General features: G+C 45.0%; 1 protein-coding gene across 1 annotated transcript in view; it reads left to right on the forward strand.

The window, feature by feature from the left end:
* GGT5 (gamma-glutamyltransferase 5) overlaps positions 1-20,164 on the forward strand; it is a 231,551-nt gene that overhangs the window by 202,271 nt on the left and 9,116 nt on the right. The window contains exon 13 of the mRNA XM_063935507.1: positions 14,055-14,165. Coding sequence (XP_063791577.1) covers positions 14,055-14,165 — 111 coding nt within the window. The remainder of the gene's footprint in view (positions 1-14,054; positions 14,166-20,164) is intronic.

The raw sequence follows: 20,164 nt of genomic DNA on the forward strand, positions 1-20,164 counted from the left end.
TACTTGTATCAGCGTTGTCATGAGGAGAAACAGGGTTCAGGAGCTTCACACTGGAGTTTCTGCAGGAGAAAATGGCACCCAGTGAGTGTTCTGGCAAGTCTGAGGAGAAGCCCCGCCCTTCAGCCTCAGCAATGTAATATTTATACTGGCTGGGGATGGTACATCAGCGGCTGTACATGTATGTACCCTTTTTGCCAGTGAAAGTAAGGTTTTAAAACATGCCCTCAGAGCGCCCCCCACCCCCCGCGCTCTGCACCCTTATGCTGAGACATGGCACGCAGCGTCCCGCCGCTGCGCGTGTACCTGTATACCGCCAACGATGACCGGAGGATCCCCTCTCTGCAGGACTCCGGTAATATACTCACCAGCCTTCTGACTCCTGGCTCTGTTAGGGGGTGGCGACAGTGCTGTGGGAGTGAACGCTGGCCAGGCTTGGGCTGTGTTCAGTACCCTTCAGGAGCTAATGGTGTCCTGTCAGCGGAAGCAGAACTATTAACTAATTGAGAGGTTGGTTCCTACTTCCCCTCTAAGTCCCACGAAGCAGGGAAGCTGTTGCCAGAAGCTTCCCTGTAAAATAAAAAACCTAAGAAAGTCTTTTTCCAGCAAAGCTCTGTAGAGCTCCACTAGTGTGCATCCAGTCTCCTGGGCACATTTTCTAAACTGAGGTCTGGAGGAGGGGCATAGAGGGAGGAGCCAGTTCACACTGTTGAAAAGTCTTAAAGTGCCGAAGGGTCCTGCGGAACCGTCTATACCCCACAGTACTAAAATGGACCATCAGCATCCTCTAGGACGTAAGAGAAATGACATTTATTTTAATGTTTTTATACATTTTTATCAAGGATTATAATTTATTTATTTTTATAATGGATTTTAAATACAAATCTGATACAAAACAATTTAGGATGAAATTATAACCAAAACCGCGCACATCTCTAGTACTTACACATATTATACTTGGTCTACTTATTTCTTCTGAAATTACAAATGAAATCAGCCCACATTTATAAATTAAATTTCAAGAATGTGATTCAAAAGTAAACTTGTACTGTACTTTGTAGCTCTTGCTTCACCATTAATCCACCTCTCCAAAAGTCAGATTCTACATGTTTATAATAACTTATGCACTTATAGATGTACAGTACTGTGCAAAAGTTTTAGGCTGGTGTGGAACAAATGCTGCAAAGTAAGAATGCTTTCAAAAATAGAAGTGTTAATAGTTTAATTTTATCAATTAACAAAATGCAATATTTGGAGTGACCACCCCTTGCCTTCAAAACTGCATCAATTCATCTAGGTGCACTTGCACACAGTTTTTGAAGGAACTCAGCATGGAGGTTGTTCCAAACAACTTGGAGAACTAACCACAGGTCTTCTGTGGATTTAGACTTGCTCAAATCCTTCTGTCTCCTCATGTCATTTTGTATTTTGTAATTTAAGGTATTTTGGTCAAACAAGTTCTGTTCTGCTCCTTTATGAATACAAACCGCTAATGATCTGAATTTCCTTTGGTTATGGGATGCAACATCACATGTTCAAAGCTGTGATTTATATATACTGTGTCTGTATTCCCCAATTCTTGCATATTACTCTGTATTTGTTCCTGCCTCTTATTTACTCTAGGTTATTTTCCTTAACTGATGTAATGTACTATAAGAACATCTTATTTTCTTTTTCATCCACTAGGGATCACTGGAGTACTCTTGGGATATGGACGGTGCGTAGCAAGGGAAGGCACATTTAAATATTTAAATGAGCAACCCTCCTCTTCCCTCCTCCATACTCCCAGGATCCTCAGTGTTTTTATGTGCCTCAGGGAAGCACATCATGAGCTGCAAGCTCAATTTTGATTTTACTTTTTACACTTTCATTTTTGATTGATTTTACAGACAATACCTTCCCCACTTACTAAGAAGTGTGGGTCCGGAATTGTACTGCCTCCAGCCGCTGCTGACACGTGGGCGCTTGCAGGAGAAGCACGGCCGTGTCAGCCAGGCAGCATGCGGTCCCTTCCCCACTTACAGAGAAGTGAGGGTCCGGGATTGAGCGGCCATCTCCTCCACATGTACACGCTGGGTGGAGGAGATTTCAGAGGAGTCATAATTTTTTCTAACAGGCGCTTTCAGCGCTGCTGCCGCAAGACGAAGGAGAGGCTGCATGCGGTTAGCTTCCACAGCTTCCGCAAGGTTAGTGCACTCCCCCAGTACTGCAGGTGCTGGGAGCGTGGTCTTCCGCCGCTGGCCGCCCGCTCCATGCTCCCCGCTGGCCGCCGCTACAGACACCCCACGGGCCGCCGCTACATAAACCCTACTGGCCGCCCGATACCTGCCTCACTGCCCGCCCGACACGCTCAGGCCGCACGCCGTTCTCAGCGGGAGCGCACTGATCACAGTGCGCTCCCGCTGCCCGCTATTCAGCCCAGCCGCGGACAGACAGGCTGCCGCTCCCCTCCGCTAGCTAGGGCAGTGGGAGAGCACTACGGCTGCACACGGGGAGATCGCGGGACACGGGGAGGGGGGGGGGGGGGGGATGATTTTACCCGCAGCACAAGGCATATGCATAGAAAGGGTATGCCAGATCCCGATTGCAGGCATATGTTATAAATAATATGCATATGTTGTTATATCTAATATATGCATGGTGATTTATTACAGATATTGTAGCATGTCATATATAAGTATATTACATATGTATATCTTGCATATATAGGCGGTAATATGTAATGTATGCCTGATCTGTTGTGACTAACATTACTGTAAATTGGAAATTGATTTCTATTGTTTATTTTTTCTTATGCTTAACATATGGTGAAAGCACATGGCACTACGCACATGGCTGGACATCATTTTAACTCAATTTCCTGTTTCTTTGTCCAGGAAATTTTTCTGCGGTCCTACAACACTTCCCCAGTAGAGGAGCAGGGGTGGTGTTAGGAATTTTCTGTCACAAGAAAGTGTGCAGCAATACTTTTCTAGTTTATGTACCCGTTACTTATCTAAGGGAATCCACGTGCACAGTGGGAATACCAGTCCGCATCCGGACATATATCCTAATCCTATTTGACCGGCTACATCTAACTGTTTATAGCGAAGTCACATGCTCATCTGGAGGGTCATGTATTCTCTGTGAGAGCGCTGCGGAATATGTGTGCGCTATATAAATAACTGATAATAAATAATAAATAAACAGTACCCATCAGAGGGCGCATGCTAACATCGGCTGTGTGGTACAAAACGATTCAATGCCAGACGCAAGGCTCTGAGTTTTTAATGCCACTAAGGAAACTATTTCAAATGCAAGCGTTCCTATAAGATAGAACGCAGCGAGCGCCTGTGCGGGTGTGTGTGTGTGTTCATTGTTCTAATTCTTTTATTAAGCCATTCACTATACCAGAGTCTATGACAGCATTTCTTGGTGTCAAAACTGTCCAGGTCCCACCTGCACCTACACTTAATGACTAGTCAGAGTGGACATTCCAGCTATGCTAATGGTAATGTCTATGCTGTAGTTGGTGTTTGGGTTACCGACATTATAGTCGCATAAATAACGTAGTTAATAGCCAGTTCTGGCCTCAGAACAGTGTCGACGGCTTGTTACTCACATTGGTATATCGCCTGAGAATTTACGCATGTCTGCTATAGCTGTCAGCCATGTTAGTTCTTGTAGTTCACCATCACTCTTTGTGGTTGACAGACGCTTGGCGTGGCCTTACACGGAAATGTGTTATTTACTCCTAAATTAGGAAGTTTAAGTTCTCACGCTCCGGCGTGAGAGTCTATTTACAGCCATTGTCACACCAGTTCTTACAAGGAAAACTGCACTATGGTTCAAATCTGTTAAACCTCAGTCTTTTCCAGTTGTCTTACAACACACGACACGACTACACGTGGTCGAGAAGGTGGTTTAACCGTCGTTCAGACACAACGGCTGCGGACAAGCTAATGCAATGGCAAGTTTTTAATTGTCTTGTTTCTTCTTTTGTGCAAGCAATTCTTCTGATGTCTCATTCGACATTATTACTGAAATCCACAGATCTGCGGTTACATAATTAGTGTTCAATCACACATAGAGTTCCATTGTCTACCACCTTTGCTGTGGTTTGTCAAGGCTAGATCCAAAACTAGCCAGCCTGTGTCAGAAGACACAAAGGCAGTTCTGTAGACCGCAATTCAGTCTCTCCTAGATTCAAGGTTATTACAATTTTTTTTGTAGTACCGCAGCCGGCCGACTGTTATATACCGAAAGAGGCTCAATCAGTGGAATTCATGCGGTCAGTGATTGCAGGTTTACAACCACTGAAATCATATTCTCCCTTGAAGTCAAGGATGCGTTCTTACGCGTTCAAAAGTTTGCCACTACATCTGGCATACTTAGACGTTGGCAGTCCATCATTCAAGCTCTCCTGTTTGGTTTCTCATCAGCGCCTCGGGTTGTCACAGGGGTGATGTCTGTGATAAGTTATTCTCAGATCCCGGCTGGTGATAATGGTTCTGTGCTTAGATAACCTTCTCATCACAGCTCTAGTTCAACAAAATACATTACTAACGTACAATGTACTAGTTCAGCACGGTGGGATTATCAACTTCAAGAAATCACATCTGAATTCGTCTCAATGACTTCAATTCCTAGGAATGATTCTCAATACGGTAGATCAAAGAAATTACCTACCAGAACAGAAAGTACAGAGTATTCGTCATCTGGTACAATTCGTGCTCAAGCCACGCACAGTCTCGGTACATTTGTGCATTCGCCTCTTAGGCACAATGGTGACGGCTTTCGAAGCGCTTCAGTTCGGAAGATTTCACTCACGTCCTTTGTGCTCGCACAGTGGTCGGGCACGCATCTGCAGATTCACCACAGGGTGAGGTTGTCGCCACGGGCCAGAGTATCTCTACTCTGGTGGCTCAAAGTACACAATCTAACCGCAGGAAAACGATTCGGCGCCTGGAATTGGATAATTCTAATGACGGACTCTAGCCTCAGAGGTTGGGGAGCTGTAGTTCAAAATTGTCAGCTCCAGGGTCTCTGGGCGGATCACGAAAGATTGCTGTCTATAAATGTCCTGGAACTCCGGCCAATTTACAATGCGCTACGGCAAGCAGTGCACATGCTTCAGTCTCAGACTGTCCGGGTGCAGTCAGACAACGCGAAGGCGGTCGCGTACATCAACAAACAAGGAGGAACGAGAAGCCGCATGGCAATGCGGGAAGTAGCTCGAATCCTCATTTGGCCCGAGCATCACCAAGTGATATTGTAGGCAGTGTTCATTCCGGGAGTGGACAACTGGGAGGCGGATTATCTCAGCCGTCGGGATTTTCATGCAGAGGAAGGGGCATTAAATCCAGAAGTGTTTCACATGCTGGTCCACAGGTGGGGTTGCCCTCAAGTGGACCTGATGGCATCTCGCCACAATCACCAAATGCCCCAGTATGTGTCCAGAACGCGAGATCCAACGGCAGTGGCGGCGGATGCTCTCACAATCGCGTGGCCGTACAGCCTCGTGTATCTATTTCTACCGTTTCCGCTCCTCCCTTTGTTGCTAAAACGGATCACAAGAAAGTCCACTACAGTCATACTAGTAGCGCCTCATTGGTCTCGGAGAGCTTGGTTCTCGGATCTCCGCGGACTACTCGATCCTTGTCCGCTCCTACTACGTCCGGACCTGTTACAACAGGGTCCGTTCCTTTACCCCGAGTTAGCGCGGCTGCATTTGACGGGGTGGCTATTGAGACCGCACTCTTAAGAAGAGAGGGCTTTACAGAAAAAACTGTTATACCAACCATGTACGAGCTAGGAAGCCAGTTACGGCAGCTCTTTATTACAGAATTGGGCGGGCCTATATAGGTTGGTGTGAAGCTTGGAAGTTTCCGACATCATCTTTCAAGTTATTCCGTCTTTTGTTATTTCTACAGACGGGGTTAGATGGAGGACTGCGTTTATCTACACTAAAGGTGCAGGTGTCTGCTTTGTAAATTTACTTTCAAAGACGATTGGCTCTATTGCCGTCTATACACACTTTTCTGCAAGGTGTCCTCAGAGTACAGCCTCCATTCATTCCACCTACAGCGCCATGGGACTTGAATCTGGTTTTAGATTTCTTACAGTCGTCATATTTTGAACCCTTACAACAAGTGGATATTAAGTTTCTCACTTGGAAAACTATTTTTCTTCTAGCCTTAGCTTCGGCAAGGCGTGTTTCAACTTTGGGTGCCTTGTCATGCAAGCCACCGTATTTAATGTTTCATGATGACAGAGCGGAACTTCGGCCGAATCCCGCTTTCTTGCCAAAGGTAGTGTCATCTTTTCACATCAATCAACCAATAGTAGTTCCTGTGTTAACAGGAAATTCTGGAACTTTGGTTGTGGTACGCGCATTACGCGTTTATGTATCCCGAACGTCTACAGTTCGTAAGACGGATACGTTGATGCTGCCAAGATGGGTTGGCCAGCTTCTAAGCAGACCTTATCCAGATGGATTAAACTGACCATACGTCAGGCTTACCTTCATGCTAGGTTACAGCCGCCTACATTAGTAACAGCTCGTTCCACACGTTCTGTGGGAACTTCATGGGCAGCTGGTCGTGGGGCTTCTACGACGCAGTTTTGCCGTGCGGCTACATGGTCAGCAGTGCACACGTTGGTGCGCTTTTACAAGTTTGATACGTTTGCGGCATCAGCTTCTAGCTTTGGCCGCCTAGTGTTACAGGTGCCAAACAGCTCTCCCGCCCACGGGGGAAGCTTTGGTACGTCCCAAGAGTACTCCAGTGATCCCTAGTGGATGAAAAAGAAAATAGGATTTTGGTACTTACCAGGTAAATCCTTTTCTTTGAATCCATAGGGGGCACTGGACGCCCACCCAGAGCAGTTTTACCTTGTTTGTGGTAAGTTCAGGGGATCTTATGGTAACACATTCTCACCGACTGGTTTAAACTTTCAAGTTCTATCGTTATGGTGTCAACTGTTTAGTTGTCAGTAACGTTATGTGTCAACTTTATGGTTGTCCGTTATTTTATAATGTTGTATGTAATTCTCCATTGTTCACTTCTCTGTCGCTCCTATTCGGCTCAGTAAAAAACACTGAGGATCCTGGGAGTATGGAGGAGGGAAGAGGAGGGTTGCTCATTTAAATATTTAAATGTGCCTTCCCTTGCTACGCACCATCCATATCCCAAGAGTACTCCAGTGCCCCCTATGGATTCAAAGAAAAGGATTTACCTGGTAAGTACCAAAATCCTATTTTTGGTCTGTATATTTGTACTGTATGTGTGTATTGACTATTTTTGGTCTTACCTGTCGAGAATTTTTTTTGGGAAAAAAACAGCTACTGAAGAATGTAATAGCCCCAGATTTTCTAGCACGTTTTCAAGGGGATACGCTCAGCATCCCAGCGGTCGGGCTTCTGGCGGTCATGTGACCAACGCCAGAATCCCAACACCTTTTGGAATCCCGGCATGGCACATAACGACCGCCGACATCCTGAAGGTAAGTATCAAGGTGATGGTTAGGATTATGGCCCAGGTGGGTTAGGGGGGGGGGGGGGGGTAGCCGTAGCCACTGGGCTCGCCATGCAGAGCCAGATTAAGGGGGGGGGCCCCGGGGATACGTACGTCTCCAAAAGGGCCCCGTCGCACCACAGATCGGATCTCTCTTCCGATCCGATCTGTGGTGCTGCGCTCTCGTCCGCACTGCAGCCGTACAGACAGGACAGCTGAGCGATGGCTCAGCTGTCCAATAATGTATGACTGAAGAAGTCTGCCCCAATGGCTGAGCGGCAGGCTGCTTCACTCATACATGATTGGAGAGCTGAGCCGCTGTGCGGTTGGCGGGGGCAGGAGCGCAGTGTGATCGTGCTGTGGCTGGTATGTGACACCCCCCGCCCCCCCCCCCCCACACACATACCCACACACCCCTTCCCTTCTCTTGAATAGGGGCCCCTATGTCTTAAGTGCCCCGTGCCCCCCATGCTCTTAATCCGGCTCTGTCGCCATGCCACAGGTTCTATCCCCACTCGGTTGGTGGCATGGACCTACGAACAGAGTGGGATTTCCGTCAGTGCTGAAAGTAGGGTGGTACAGAGTACCTCGCTCACATAATAATTCAAATGCATAACCAGTTCTGACTTAGTTGAAAGATCACTACCTGATAGCACCTGTAGTATTGTATAAGCAGATTGACGGAATAATCTATGACAGAGACTTATGTTCCTCCTACTGCTTAGGGATAATGCAATCAGTGCAAGATTACTTTAAATATGTTCTGATACAATCTAATGAAAGGACTCCAACTGCCTGAATTTAGTAGACATGTGCTGCATACTTACTTTTATATAACAGACAGATAGAATACTAAATGAGATAGATGTGTACTCCTTTTGTTGCTTACTGATAGTAATCAGCATGTGCTGATATAACCTATTAAAAGGATATTGACTGCCTTAATTTAAGCAGATTTATGCCATATACTTATGCCAGTGAATAGGCAATGACAAACAGTATTGTGGATAGCAAACATATGGGGATGCTACAATGTATCACATTTAATCATTGTGGTCACCTGGTAGTCAGGAGGAAACACTTATGATACAAATTGAACAACTGCAAACAGAATAATTGTATCAATGTTAACCTGAACCTGTGCTATTTGATAACAGCTAATCCATACAATTCAGTGTGCTTATTATTACTGTAATAATAAAGCTAGTAAAGCATAAATTATAATTTATACCCGCTTGGCTATCCCTAATTATAAAGGGACACAATTTACAGTCATAATGAGATGCTTTTCCCTAGTAGGATAAAAATATCTGATATAACCAAATTAATTGAACAAATAGCTATATATTTACAACAGTGACACGAAGGAAGGAGGAAGCTATTGATTTTCCCATTTTCAGTCGCCCCATATAATGACTGAATGTTTCACTAAAGCCACAATTGGTTTGTTTTAATTATAGTCTTTAGGACATACCAATATACTATATTTCACTGGCACCATTTATTACTGTAATCAGCACACAAACACTATCTGATGTAAGTAATGCACCGATTTCTAGGCAGATGAATCCAGTCTTTCGTATCTATGAACATTCCTTGGAAAGCTTAAGAAGGACGTATTTAAACCACTAATATACACACAGTGATTTATAGTCTTTCTCAACAAGGTGTTTTTTTTTTTTTGTATACAGAACAATAGACAGTTAGCACTGACATTCATATACTATATTATACTTCCTGTCTGAAAGATAGTGTCAGCTGTCAATATGAAAATACGAGTGAAACAGCTTTGACACTACACAGATATTTCAATCAACGATCATTTAAAAATACAGTGATTATTTGCACACAACTAGTATCAGACTGGTGTAAAATTGAGAGCAACATTATATAACAGGACATAAGAATCAACACGCGGACACATTTTCAAATCTTTAATCACATCTATCATTTCAATTGCACTTGTGGTATATGTTGTACACGTCTTGATTTTAACCTCTATGTTTCGTCTATACTCGTAGTTTGTGTGTTTGTTATTGTCACACTATTTTAATTTGACTACAATAAAAGTTACATTTTAGATAATTCTTGAAAATATAGTGACAATTAGGTCACTCTCATTCTTGTGCATCAACAATACAGCCTTTTTTCTCCTTTTTTCCTTGTCCATGGTACAGAGTACCATTAAGAAATATGGTGTTGGTACTCGGTACCACCAGCCCCCCATTGAGGAATAATTTATAATGGGCATTTTTGTGTGTGGGACATAAAGTGGTGTCAGTGGCATAACTGTGTGTGGCATAATATGTAATAGGCATTACGGTGTGTGGTATAATATGTAAGGCATTACAGTTTGTGGCATAATGTGTAGTGGGCATTACGGTGTGTGGCATAATGTGCAATGGGTGTTACGATGTCTGGCATAATGTGTAATGTGTTAGGACACTAAAACCAAGCAAGCCTCCTCTAACACGCAGAAATACTAACAATATAAATATTCAACAACTTTCCACTTCTCTGCAACAACGTCTCTCACCAATCTCTACATTCACCACACCTGACACTGCTGTATCCCACCTGCACCAGACCCTAGAGAGTGCCCTTGATGAAGTTGCTCCAGCTACCCATCACACTCCACGTAGGCTTAGATGCCAACCATGGCACTCTAAATCAACAAGACACCTACAAAAACTGTCACGTAAGGTAGAACGTCAGTGGCGGAAATCTCAGAATCCAAGTGACTTTCTCACATATAAGACTACCTACCACTCCTATCGTCAGGCCCTGGACACTGCCAAACAAACATATTTCCAATCTCTCATCTCTTATCATGCCACCAACCCCAAACGACTTTTTAATACATTTAAATCACTTCTTTACCCTCCCTCACCTCCCCCACTAGCTACTATCAGTGCACAAGAACTTGCTTCCTACTTCAAGGATAAGATTGATAAAATCCGAGATGAAATGGTATGCTCTAACTCAGCCAGTGACCTGCTCAAATCCCTATCTGAACCCTCTGGCACTTTCTCTTCATTTGATCCCACAAGTGAAGATGAAGTATCAACACTCTTTTCATCCTCCTACTCCACTACCTCTCCTCTTGATCCTATACCCTCACGGGTCAGCAAAAGTTTATCTCCTGTGCTTATCTCAACCTTAACTAAAATCTGTAATCTCTCTCTCTCTACTGGCATCTTTCCATCTCTGTTTAAACATGCAGTGATTACTCCCATTCTGAAAAAACACAACTCTGACTCTAACACACTCTCTAACTACCGGCCCATTTCTCAGCTACCCAGTCCCTCCAAGCTACTTGAGAGACTTGCCTACACTCGCCTTACACACTTTCTTAACTCCCACAACTTACTGGACCCACTTCAGTCAGGCTTTCGTGCCCAACACTCCACGGAGACGGCACTAACCAAAGTAGTGAATGATCTGGTCACTGCTAGATCAAAAGGCCATTACACACTACTTATTCTTCTAGATCTCTCTGCTGCTTTTGACACTGTTGACCACTCTCTTCTCATACAAACACTAGAGTCCCTAGGTCTTCAGGACACAGCCCTTACTTGGTTCTCATCCTACCTATCTAATCGATCTTTCAGTGTTCACTTTTCTGATTCTACCTCCTCTTCTCTACCTCTATCAGTTGGAGTACCGCAAGGCTCAGTCTTAGGTCCTCTGCTTTTCTCAATCTATACCTCCTCTCTTGGTAAACTAATCAGCTCCTTCGGATTTCAGTATCATTTGTACGCTGATGATACTCAAATCTACCTATCCTCCCCAGATTTATCACCATCTGTATTGGCTCGTGTCACTGGCATTTCATCTTGGATGTCATCTCGCTATCTCAAACTCAACATTTCCAAAACAGAATTAATTATTTTCCCACCAGCTAAGGGTAGTTACCAACCTGATATTGCCATAACTGTTGACAATGCAACTATCCACCCTACCCCACAAGCTCGCTGCCTAGGTGTCATCCTTGACTCTGAACTGTCGTTTGTTCCACACATTCAATCTGTCTCTAAATCATGTTACATGCACCTCAAAAACATATCCAAAATACGCCCTTATCTTACACAAGACACTGCAAAAACTGTGATCCATGCACTCATCATCTCCCGCATTGATTATTGTAATAGTCTCCTTACTGGTCTTCCCAAACATAGGCTCTCACCACTTCAATCCATTTTAAATGCAGCTGCGAGGCTAATCTTCCTCGCCAGACGTTCTTCGTCTGCTGATCCGCTCTGTCAGTCCCTCCATTGGTTACCTGTATTCTACCGTGTCAAATATAAAATACTTTTACTTACATACAAGGCTATTACCCAAACTGCACCATCATACATCTCCTCACTCATCTCAAAATATCTCCCTACCAGACCCCTCCGTTCTGCACAAGATCTGCGTCTCTCATCCAGATGTATTACCTGTTCCCACTCAAAATTACAGGACTTTACCCGGGCTTCACCCACTCTGTGGAATGCCCTCCCACGCACAATAAGACTCTCCACTAGTCTCCAAACCTTTAAACGTTCCCTGAAAACTCATCTCTTCAGACAAGCCTACCAAATTCCTGACCCACACACATAACCTTCAATGCTTCCCTATCCAGTTACATTCCCTCTGCACAGTCCCCATAACCTCACATTTTGTCTTCCAACATTGCTGGGTGATCATATCATACAACCCACTAAGAACCTAGCAATCTGGGGAAACATTATGTAACAGGTTGCATCTATCCTTGTGTATCAATACCTATTTCCCTATAGATTGTAAGCTTGCGAGCAGGGCCTTCCTATCGCTATGTCTGTCTTTGCCCTGTTTTGTTCTATAACTGTTGTTCTAATTGTAAAGCGCAACGGAATATGCTGCGCTATATAAGAAACTGCTAATAAATAATAATATATAAATAGTAAAATGACTGTGTGTGGCATAACGTGTAATAAGCATTACAGTGTGTGGTATAATATGTAAGGCATTACAGTGTGTGGCATAATGTGTAATGGGCATTACAGTGTATGGCACAGTGTGTAATGGGTGTAAATTACCTTGTACTACATCTGTTGACTTTGAGGCAACATGTAAACTGAAAAAAAAACTATAACATTCCCTCTAGTTAGTTGTGCTGTTGCCTTGAGTTTTATGTTGCTGAAAATCCCAGTGCTACTGCCCACACGTGCTGTACCTGCGCCATCTAGTGGTAACATCCCATTATTAATAATCACATGACATTCCCAACCTGCAGAAATGCCCAAACAAATGAAAACTTGAATTTTTAACCTGATAAATGTAACATTCCAAATAGAAATGCTAATTAATTTCAGGATAAGACTTTAGATTAGAATTTATATATGATCATGACAGCATCATCAGAATGAATGCAGCAATTGTAAATATGAATTACAGTTTTACTATACGGTGGCAAGTAACTCATTTGTGCATGGTACACATCCTGCTTTGTGTGATTGTTTTGTATAAATGAGTGTTAAATCCTCTATTACTAAATAATTGATATACAGTATAAAAGTGATATTTTATTAAATTCCTGCATCGATTGCAATAGTCTCTATACTGTTCTTCCCAAGAAAGACTCTCACCGCTACAATCCATTCTGAATGCAGCTGCAAGGCGAATCTTCCTAGCATCGTCTGCAGATCCGCTCTGTCAGTCCCTCCACTGGTTACCCATATTCTACCGTATTCAAATAAAAATACTTCTACTCACCTATAAAGCTATTAACTAAACCAACATGCATCTCTTCGCTTATCTCAAAATATCTCCCAACTCCCACCTCTCCACTCTGCACAAGATCTGCGTCTCTCATCTGCATGGATCTCTCGCTCCCATTCACAATTGCAGGACTTTCTTTGGGCAGCACCCACCCAATGGAACGCCCTCCCATGCACGATAAGACGCTCCTCTAGGCTCCAAACCTTTAAGCGTTCCCTGAAAACTCCCCTCTTCTGGCAAGCTTATCCAGTGTCGGACTGGGGCATGTAAGGCACACCGGGGGAATGCAGTTGTAGGGGCCCATGTTTAGGGGTGTGGCCAGTCTCCAGAGGGAGTGTGCCCAGCCACCACATTGGTTTGCCTAACCATTTTGCAAGTATTCAAGATAAATACCCTAGATAAATATATACAGTAAATACTGTAGTGCATGCAAGATAATATACTAGATTAGTAACAGCACAGTCTGGAACCTGATCCCTAGAGGACGGGGTGGGCCCCCAGGCAGTAGGGCCCACCGGTGGTTTCCCTGCCCACATGACCTTCAGAAGCATTCATATCTAATTACATCTCATCAAGACTGTCTATGCAATCTGGTGGGGCTGCTATGCTATAGATAGTGCCTATCATTGTGTACCCTTCCTAATCCATATAGATTGTAAGATTGTGAGCAGGGCCTTCTTACCTCTATGTCTGTCTGTTATTACCCAGTTTGTCTTATCATTGTTTCCAATTGTAAAGTGCAACGGAATATGCTGCACTATATAAGGAACTGTAAATAATAAAAATAATAATTTCTACCTGTAATATGTAACTTCTTTTCAGGCCATAATGAACCAACTGTGGTTTGGCCACAGCCTAAAAGAAGCCATTTCAGCTCCTGTCCTCCATGTCACAACAGATAACATCTTGAACTTTGAGAGCTCATTCAGTGAGGTAACACACTTTTCTATATACAGTTCTGTATATTGACTTACTATGCACATATTACATCATGAGAAATCTGTATCATAGCTGTTATGCACTCAGTGGGGTTATTCAGAGAAGGAAGCAGCCGCTGTGTTCGCATGCAGTAGCTGCATCCATTGGGTCTGCACATGCGCACTAGCCATAGTGCGCATGCGCGACCTTTCACCTTGCAGTCGCATCCCGGAAGGATGCAACTGCAAGGTGATTGACAGCGCTGGTCGTCGGGGGAGCATTGATGCGTTGTTTCGCAGGCATGGTCTGGACAACACAGGCATGTTCGGACTGGTTTTGGGGCGGCTGCGTGATGTCACGCAGCCACTCCGAGAATACAAAAAAAAAGGCACGAGACCACCTGCCAGCACATCCAGGCTGCGCATGCAGGGGTTGACCACATATCAATGTATTTGAAATTAAATTGCAAACGCATCATGGGGCGGCGCAACACACATGCTGGGTGGCCTTGCCCTGTTCTGGGCATTGTACCACCTCTGACTCCATGAAGACGCAATGCCGATGTTCTGTGCTCTCACTATGGGGGTCATTCCGAGTTGTTCGCTCGTTGCCGATTTTCGCAATGGAGCGATTAAGGCGAAAATGCGCATGCGCATGGTACGCAGTGCGCATGCGCTAAGTATTTTAGCTCAAAACTTAGTAGATTTACTCACGTCCGAACGAAGAATTTCCATCGTTGAAGTGATCGGAGTGTGATTGACAGGAAGTGGGTGTTTCTGGGCATTTTCTGGGAGTGTGCGGAAAAACGCAGGCGTGCCTGGATAAAACGCGGGAGTGTCTGGAGAAACGGGGGAGTGGCTGGCCGAACGCAGGGCGTGTTTGTGACGTAAAAACCAGGAACGAAACGGGCTGAGCTGATCGCAGTGTAGGAGTAAGTCTCGAGCTACTCAGAAACTGCTAAGAATTTTCTATTCGCAAATTCTGCTAATTTTTTGTTCGCAATTCTGCTAAGCTAAGATACACTCCCAGAGGGCGGCGACCTAGCGTGTGCAATGCTGCTAAAATCTGCTAGCGAGCGAACAACTCGGAATGACCCCCTATATGCGATCAGTTTTAGGACTTAAACTCACTGGAATTTGTATTGCAATTAACGCCAGTTAATCCAAATGTCAAAAGCATATTATGACATGTGGTTGTTAATTGCAGTTTTAGCCGCATAAAGGAGGTCATTGGGGATCATCTAGGCTTTCCCCGATGCATTCACTTGAGCTAGACACATAGGGGTAAATTTACTAAGAATCGTATTTTCCCGTTTGAGGTCAAAGTTCAATCACGAATGACATCGAAAGTGTAAATATGCAACTTTTTGAATTGATTACGACTAATTTACTAAGCTGCCGTATTCTGCATTTTCGGTTTTTCCGATGTCGATGTCATTCGTTTTTTTAGGCAGTGTTTTACGTGAGTGACTTGTAAAACACTGCCGACTTTAATACAATGAATCTCGGCCGGATCTGAGAGATCCGTGCAGGGCTTCATTGTGCACCTTGTAAAAAAAATAAAAAATGTTTAAACTTAAAAAAAAAAAATTGCGTGGGGTCCCCCCTCCTAAGCCAAACCAGCCTCGGGCTCTTTGAGCCGGCCCTGGTTGCAAAAATATGGGGGAAAAATTGACAGGGGTTCCCCCATATTTAAGCAACCAGCTCCGGGCTCTGCACCTGGTCCTGGTTCCAAAAATACGGGGGACAAAAAGCGTAGGAGCCCCCGTATTTTTGAAACCAGCACCGGGCTCCACTAGCTGGACAGATAATGCCACAGCCGGGGGTCACTTTTATACAGTGCCTTGCGGCCGTGGCATCAAATATCCAACTAGTCACCCCTGGCCGGGGTACCCTGGGGGAGTGGGGACCCCTTCAATCAAGGGGTCCCCCCCCCCAGCCACCCAAGGGCCAGGGGTGAAGCCCGAGGCTGTCCCCCCCATCCAATGGGCTGCGGGTGGGAGGCTGATAGCCTTTGTTGAAAGTAATGAATATTGTTTTTAGTAGCAGTACTACAAGTCCCAGCAAACCTCCCCCGCAAGCTGGTACTTGGAGAACCACAAGTACCAGCATGCGGCGGAAAACCGGGCCCGCTGGTACCTGTAGTACTACTACTAAAAAAATACCCCAATAAAGACATTACACACACACCTTGAAAGTATAACTTTAATGCATACATACACACCACCATATACACATACTTACCTTATGTTCACACGAGGGTCGGTCCTCTTCTCCAGTAGAATCCATGGTGTACCTGTTGAAAAAATCCTACTCACCAAATCCAGTGTAGAGGGCTCCTCGGATAATCCATTTGTAATCCACGTACTTGTAAAAATAAAAAAACGGGACACCCGACCACGAACTGAAAGGGGCCCCATGTTTTCACATGGGACCCCTTTCCCCGAATGCCAGAAACCCCCTCTGACTGATGTCTAAGTGGGTTCCATCAGCCAATCAGGGAACGCCACGTTGTGGGATCCTCCTGATCGGCTGTGTGCTCCTGTACTGTATGACAGGCGGCACACGGCAGTGTTACAATGTAGCGCCTATGCGCTCCATTGTAACCAATGGTGGGAACTTTGTGGTCAGCGGTGAGGTCACTTTCAGTCAACCGCTGACAACAAAGTTCCCACCATTGGTTACAATGGAGCGCATAGGCACTACATTGTAACACTGCCGTGTGCCGCCTGTCATACAGTACAGGAGCACACAGCCGATCAGGAGGATGCCACAACGTGGCGTTCCCTGATTGGCTGAAGAAACCCACTTAGACATCAGTCAGAGGGGGTTTCTGGCATTCGGGGAAAGGGGTCCCATGTGAAAACATGGGGCCCCTTTCAGTTCGTGGTCGGGTGTCCCGTTTTTGTATTTTTACAAGTACGTGGATTACAATTGGATTATCCGAGGAGCCCTCTACACTGGATTTGGTGAGTAGGATTTTTTCAACAGGTACACCACGGATTCTACTGGAGAAGAGGACCGACCCTCGTGTGAACATAAGGTAAGTATGTGTATATGGTGGTGTGTATGTATGTATTAAAGTTATACTTTCAAGGTGTGTGTGTAATGTCTTTATTGGGGTATTTTTTTAGTAGTAGTACTACAGGTACCAGCGGGCCCGGTTTTCCGCCGCATGCTGGTACTTGTGGTTCTCCAAGTACCAGCTTGCGGGGGAGGCTTGCTGGGACTTGTAGTACTGCTACTAAAAACAATATTCATTACTTTCAACAAAGGCTATCAGCCTCCCATCCGCAGCCCATTGGATGGGGGAGACAGCCTCGGGCTTCACCCCTGGCCCTTGGGTGGCTGGGGGGGGGACCCCTTGATTGAAGGGGTCCCCACTACCCCAGGGTACCCCGGCCAGGGGTGACTAGTTGGATATTTGATGCCACGGCCGCAAGGCACTGTATAAAAGTGACCCCTGGCTGTGGCATTATCTGTCCAGCTAGTGGAGCCCGGTGCTGGTTTCAAAAATACGGGGGACCCCTACGCTTTTTGTCCCCCGTATTTTTGGAACCAGGACCAGGCGCAGAGCCCGGTGCTGGTTGCTTAAATATGGGGGAACCCCTGTCAATTTTTCCCCCATATTTTTGCAACCAGGGCCGGCTCAAAGAGCCCGAGGCTGGTTTGGTTTAGGAGGGGGGACCCCACGCATTTTTTTTTTTTTAATTATAACATTTCCCACCCCTTCCCACTGAAAAACATGCACGGATCTCATGGATCCGTGCATGCCTATACAAACACGGGATAAAAAAGCAGGTCTGGTTTTTTTTAGCACTTTTTCACGATTTGTATTTCATCACGGCAGTGTTTGGCTATTGTCGGCAGTGTTTGTGTTTTGCACTTTTTAGTAAATTCCCGATTTCTACCAAATTGCAGGCGTATTTGACCGATGGTGTATTGATTCGTGATTTTTTCCTAGGACTTCCAAAATATTACGAATGCCCTCATCACTGCCGTGATTTTTGCTTAGTAAATTACCGAGATGACACTTTGAAGAAAAAACGGCATCTCGGTCAAAATCGGGACCTTAGTAAATATACCCCATGGGATTGAGTCTGAAAAATATAATGCTTTCAAATGCCTGAAAAAGTGTCATTTGCAAAGGCAGCTAGCATTATCCACACAGATGCCGCTGCTGTTACTCCTGTCTATGCCAGTTGCCTGTCTATTTTCACTTTTCTCCTCAGGGTTAGCCGTATATGTGCTGTACACTGAATTTCCTTTCACGGTAGCCATGTTTTTATTCTGCTGTTCCAGTTTCTGAGCTTGAAGCTAGACAATGCCTTCTCGTCTGCTTTTGGTAACAGCACAGATTCCCCCGGTTAGTTCTTGACCAAGCGATTCTGGGCCAGGCCTTTTCTAATTGGTACTCAGGGCTTTTTAAGGCCCCCTTGTGCTCCTGTGATGATAATAGTTTAGTCTGACCAGTGTGCTGATACTGTTTTCCTGTGAGTCTTCCCAGGATGTGATCCAAACTATTTTTGGATTCTGCTTTGTTCTCCTCTCCTGACTTTGGTCTGTTACTGGACTTATTATTGCCTGCTTACTGCTCTGAACTTGGATTGTTTAATGGACTTTGCCCTGCCTGCCCCTGACCTCAGACAGATGACTCTATTCTGACTTGCCTGCTGCCTGCCCCTGACTTGAGATTGTTACCTGGACTTTGGGGGTCATTTCGAGTTGATCGCTCGCTGCCATTTTACGCTGCACAGTGATCAGCTCAAAATTCAGCAAAACTGCGCATGCGTATGCACCGCAATGTGCAAGCGCGTCGTATGGGTACAAAGCGGATTGTTGCTGAGCGATGGATTTAACGAAGAATCTACTCGCACAGCCGATTGCAAGGAGATTGACAGAAAGAGGGTGTTTATGGGTGTCAACTGACCATTTTCTGGTAGTGTTTGGAAAAACGCAGGCATGTCCATGCGTTTGCAGGGTGGGTGTCTGACGTCAATTCCGGGACCAAAAAGACTGAAGTGATTGCAAGGGCTGAGTTAGTCCAGACCTACTCAGAAACTGCACAAACTGTTTTTGCAGAGCTCGGCTGCAAAGCCGTTCTCACACTTGCAAAGCGAAAATACACTGCCCCGTGGACGGCGACTATGCATTTGCACAGCTGCTAAAAGTAGCTAGCGAGCGATCAACTCGGAATGAGGGCCATTGTACTGTGTTCCTGTCAACCTCATGTCTGGTCTGTTTGTATCTACAACTTTGAGCATCTTTCCTTTTCCCAGTACCATGTTATCAACTACTGTCTGCCTGTTCCATTAGTGTTCCATTCAGTTCTTCCTACAATACCATGAGTTAATAGGTTCCTGCTATCAGGAGCTTGAAGACCTGGGGGTATTGGGCCTAATTCAGACATGATCGCAGCAGCAAATTTGTTCTCTAATGGGCAAAACTATGTGCACTGAAGATGGGGCAGATATAACATGTGCAGAGAGAGTTAGATTTGGGTGGGGTGTGTTCAAACTCAAATCTAAATTGCAGTGAAAAAATAAAGCAGCCAGTATTTACCCTGCACAGAAACAAATATAACCCACCCAAATCTAACTCTCTCTGCACATATTGTATCTGCCCCACCTGCAGTGCACATGGTTTTGCCCATAAGAGAAAGATTTTGCTATAGTTGAAGAATATGTGACACAGATCTAGAGTTCTTATCTCTCCATAAGGGCTAAAATAGGATTTTAAATACCTACCGGTAAATCCTTTTCTCGTAGTCCATAACATAAGGGATATTGGGGACACATTAGTACAATGGGGTATAGATGGGGTCCAAAGGTGCCAGTGCACTTTAAATTTCTTCCACTGGGTGTGCTGGCTCCTCCCCTCTATGCCCCCTCCAGCACACCATAACATAACTGGGCCAGCAACATCTGGCAACATAAACAGCAATGGCTGAACAGGTAACACCTGACAGAGAGCCTGCATAAAGTCACTGCACACAGGCGGGCGCCGAATATCCCT

This window comes from Pseudophryne corroboree, chromosome 1, assembly GCF_028390025.1.
Source record: "Pseudophryne corroboree isolate aPseCor3 chromosome 1, aPseCor3.hap2, whole genome shotgun sequence".
NCBI classification, from domain to species: Eukaryota; Metazoa; Chordata; class Amphibia; order Anura; family Myobatrachidae; genus Pseudophryne; species Pseudophryne corroboree.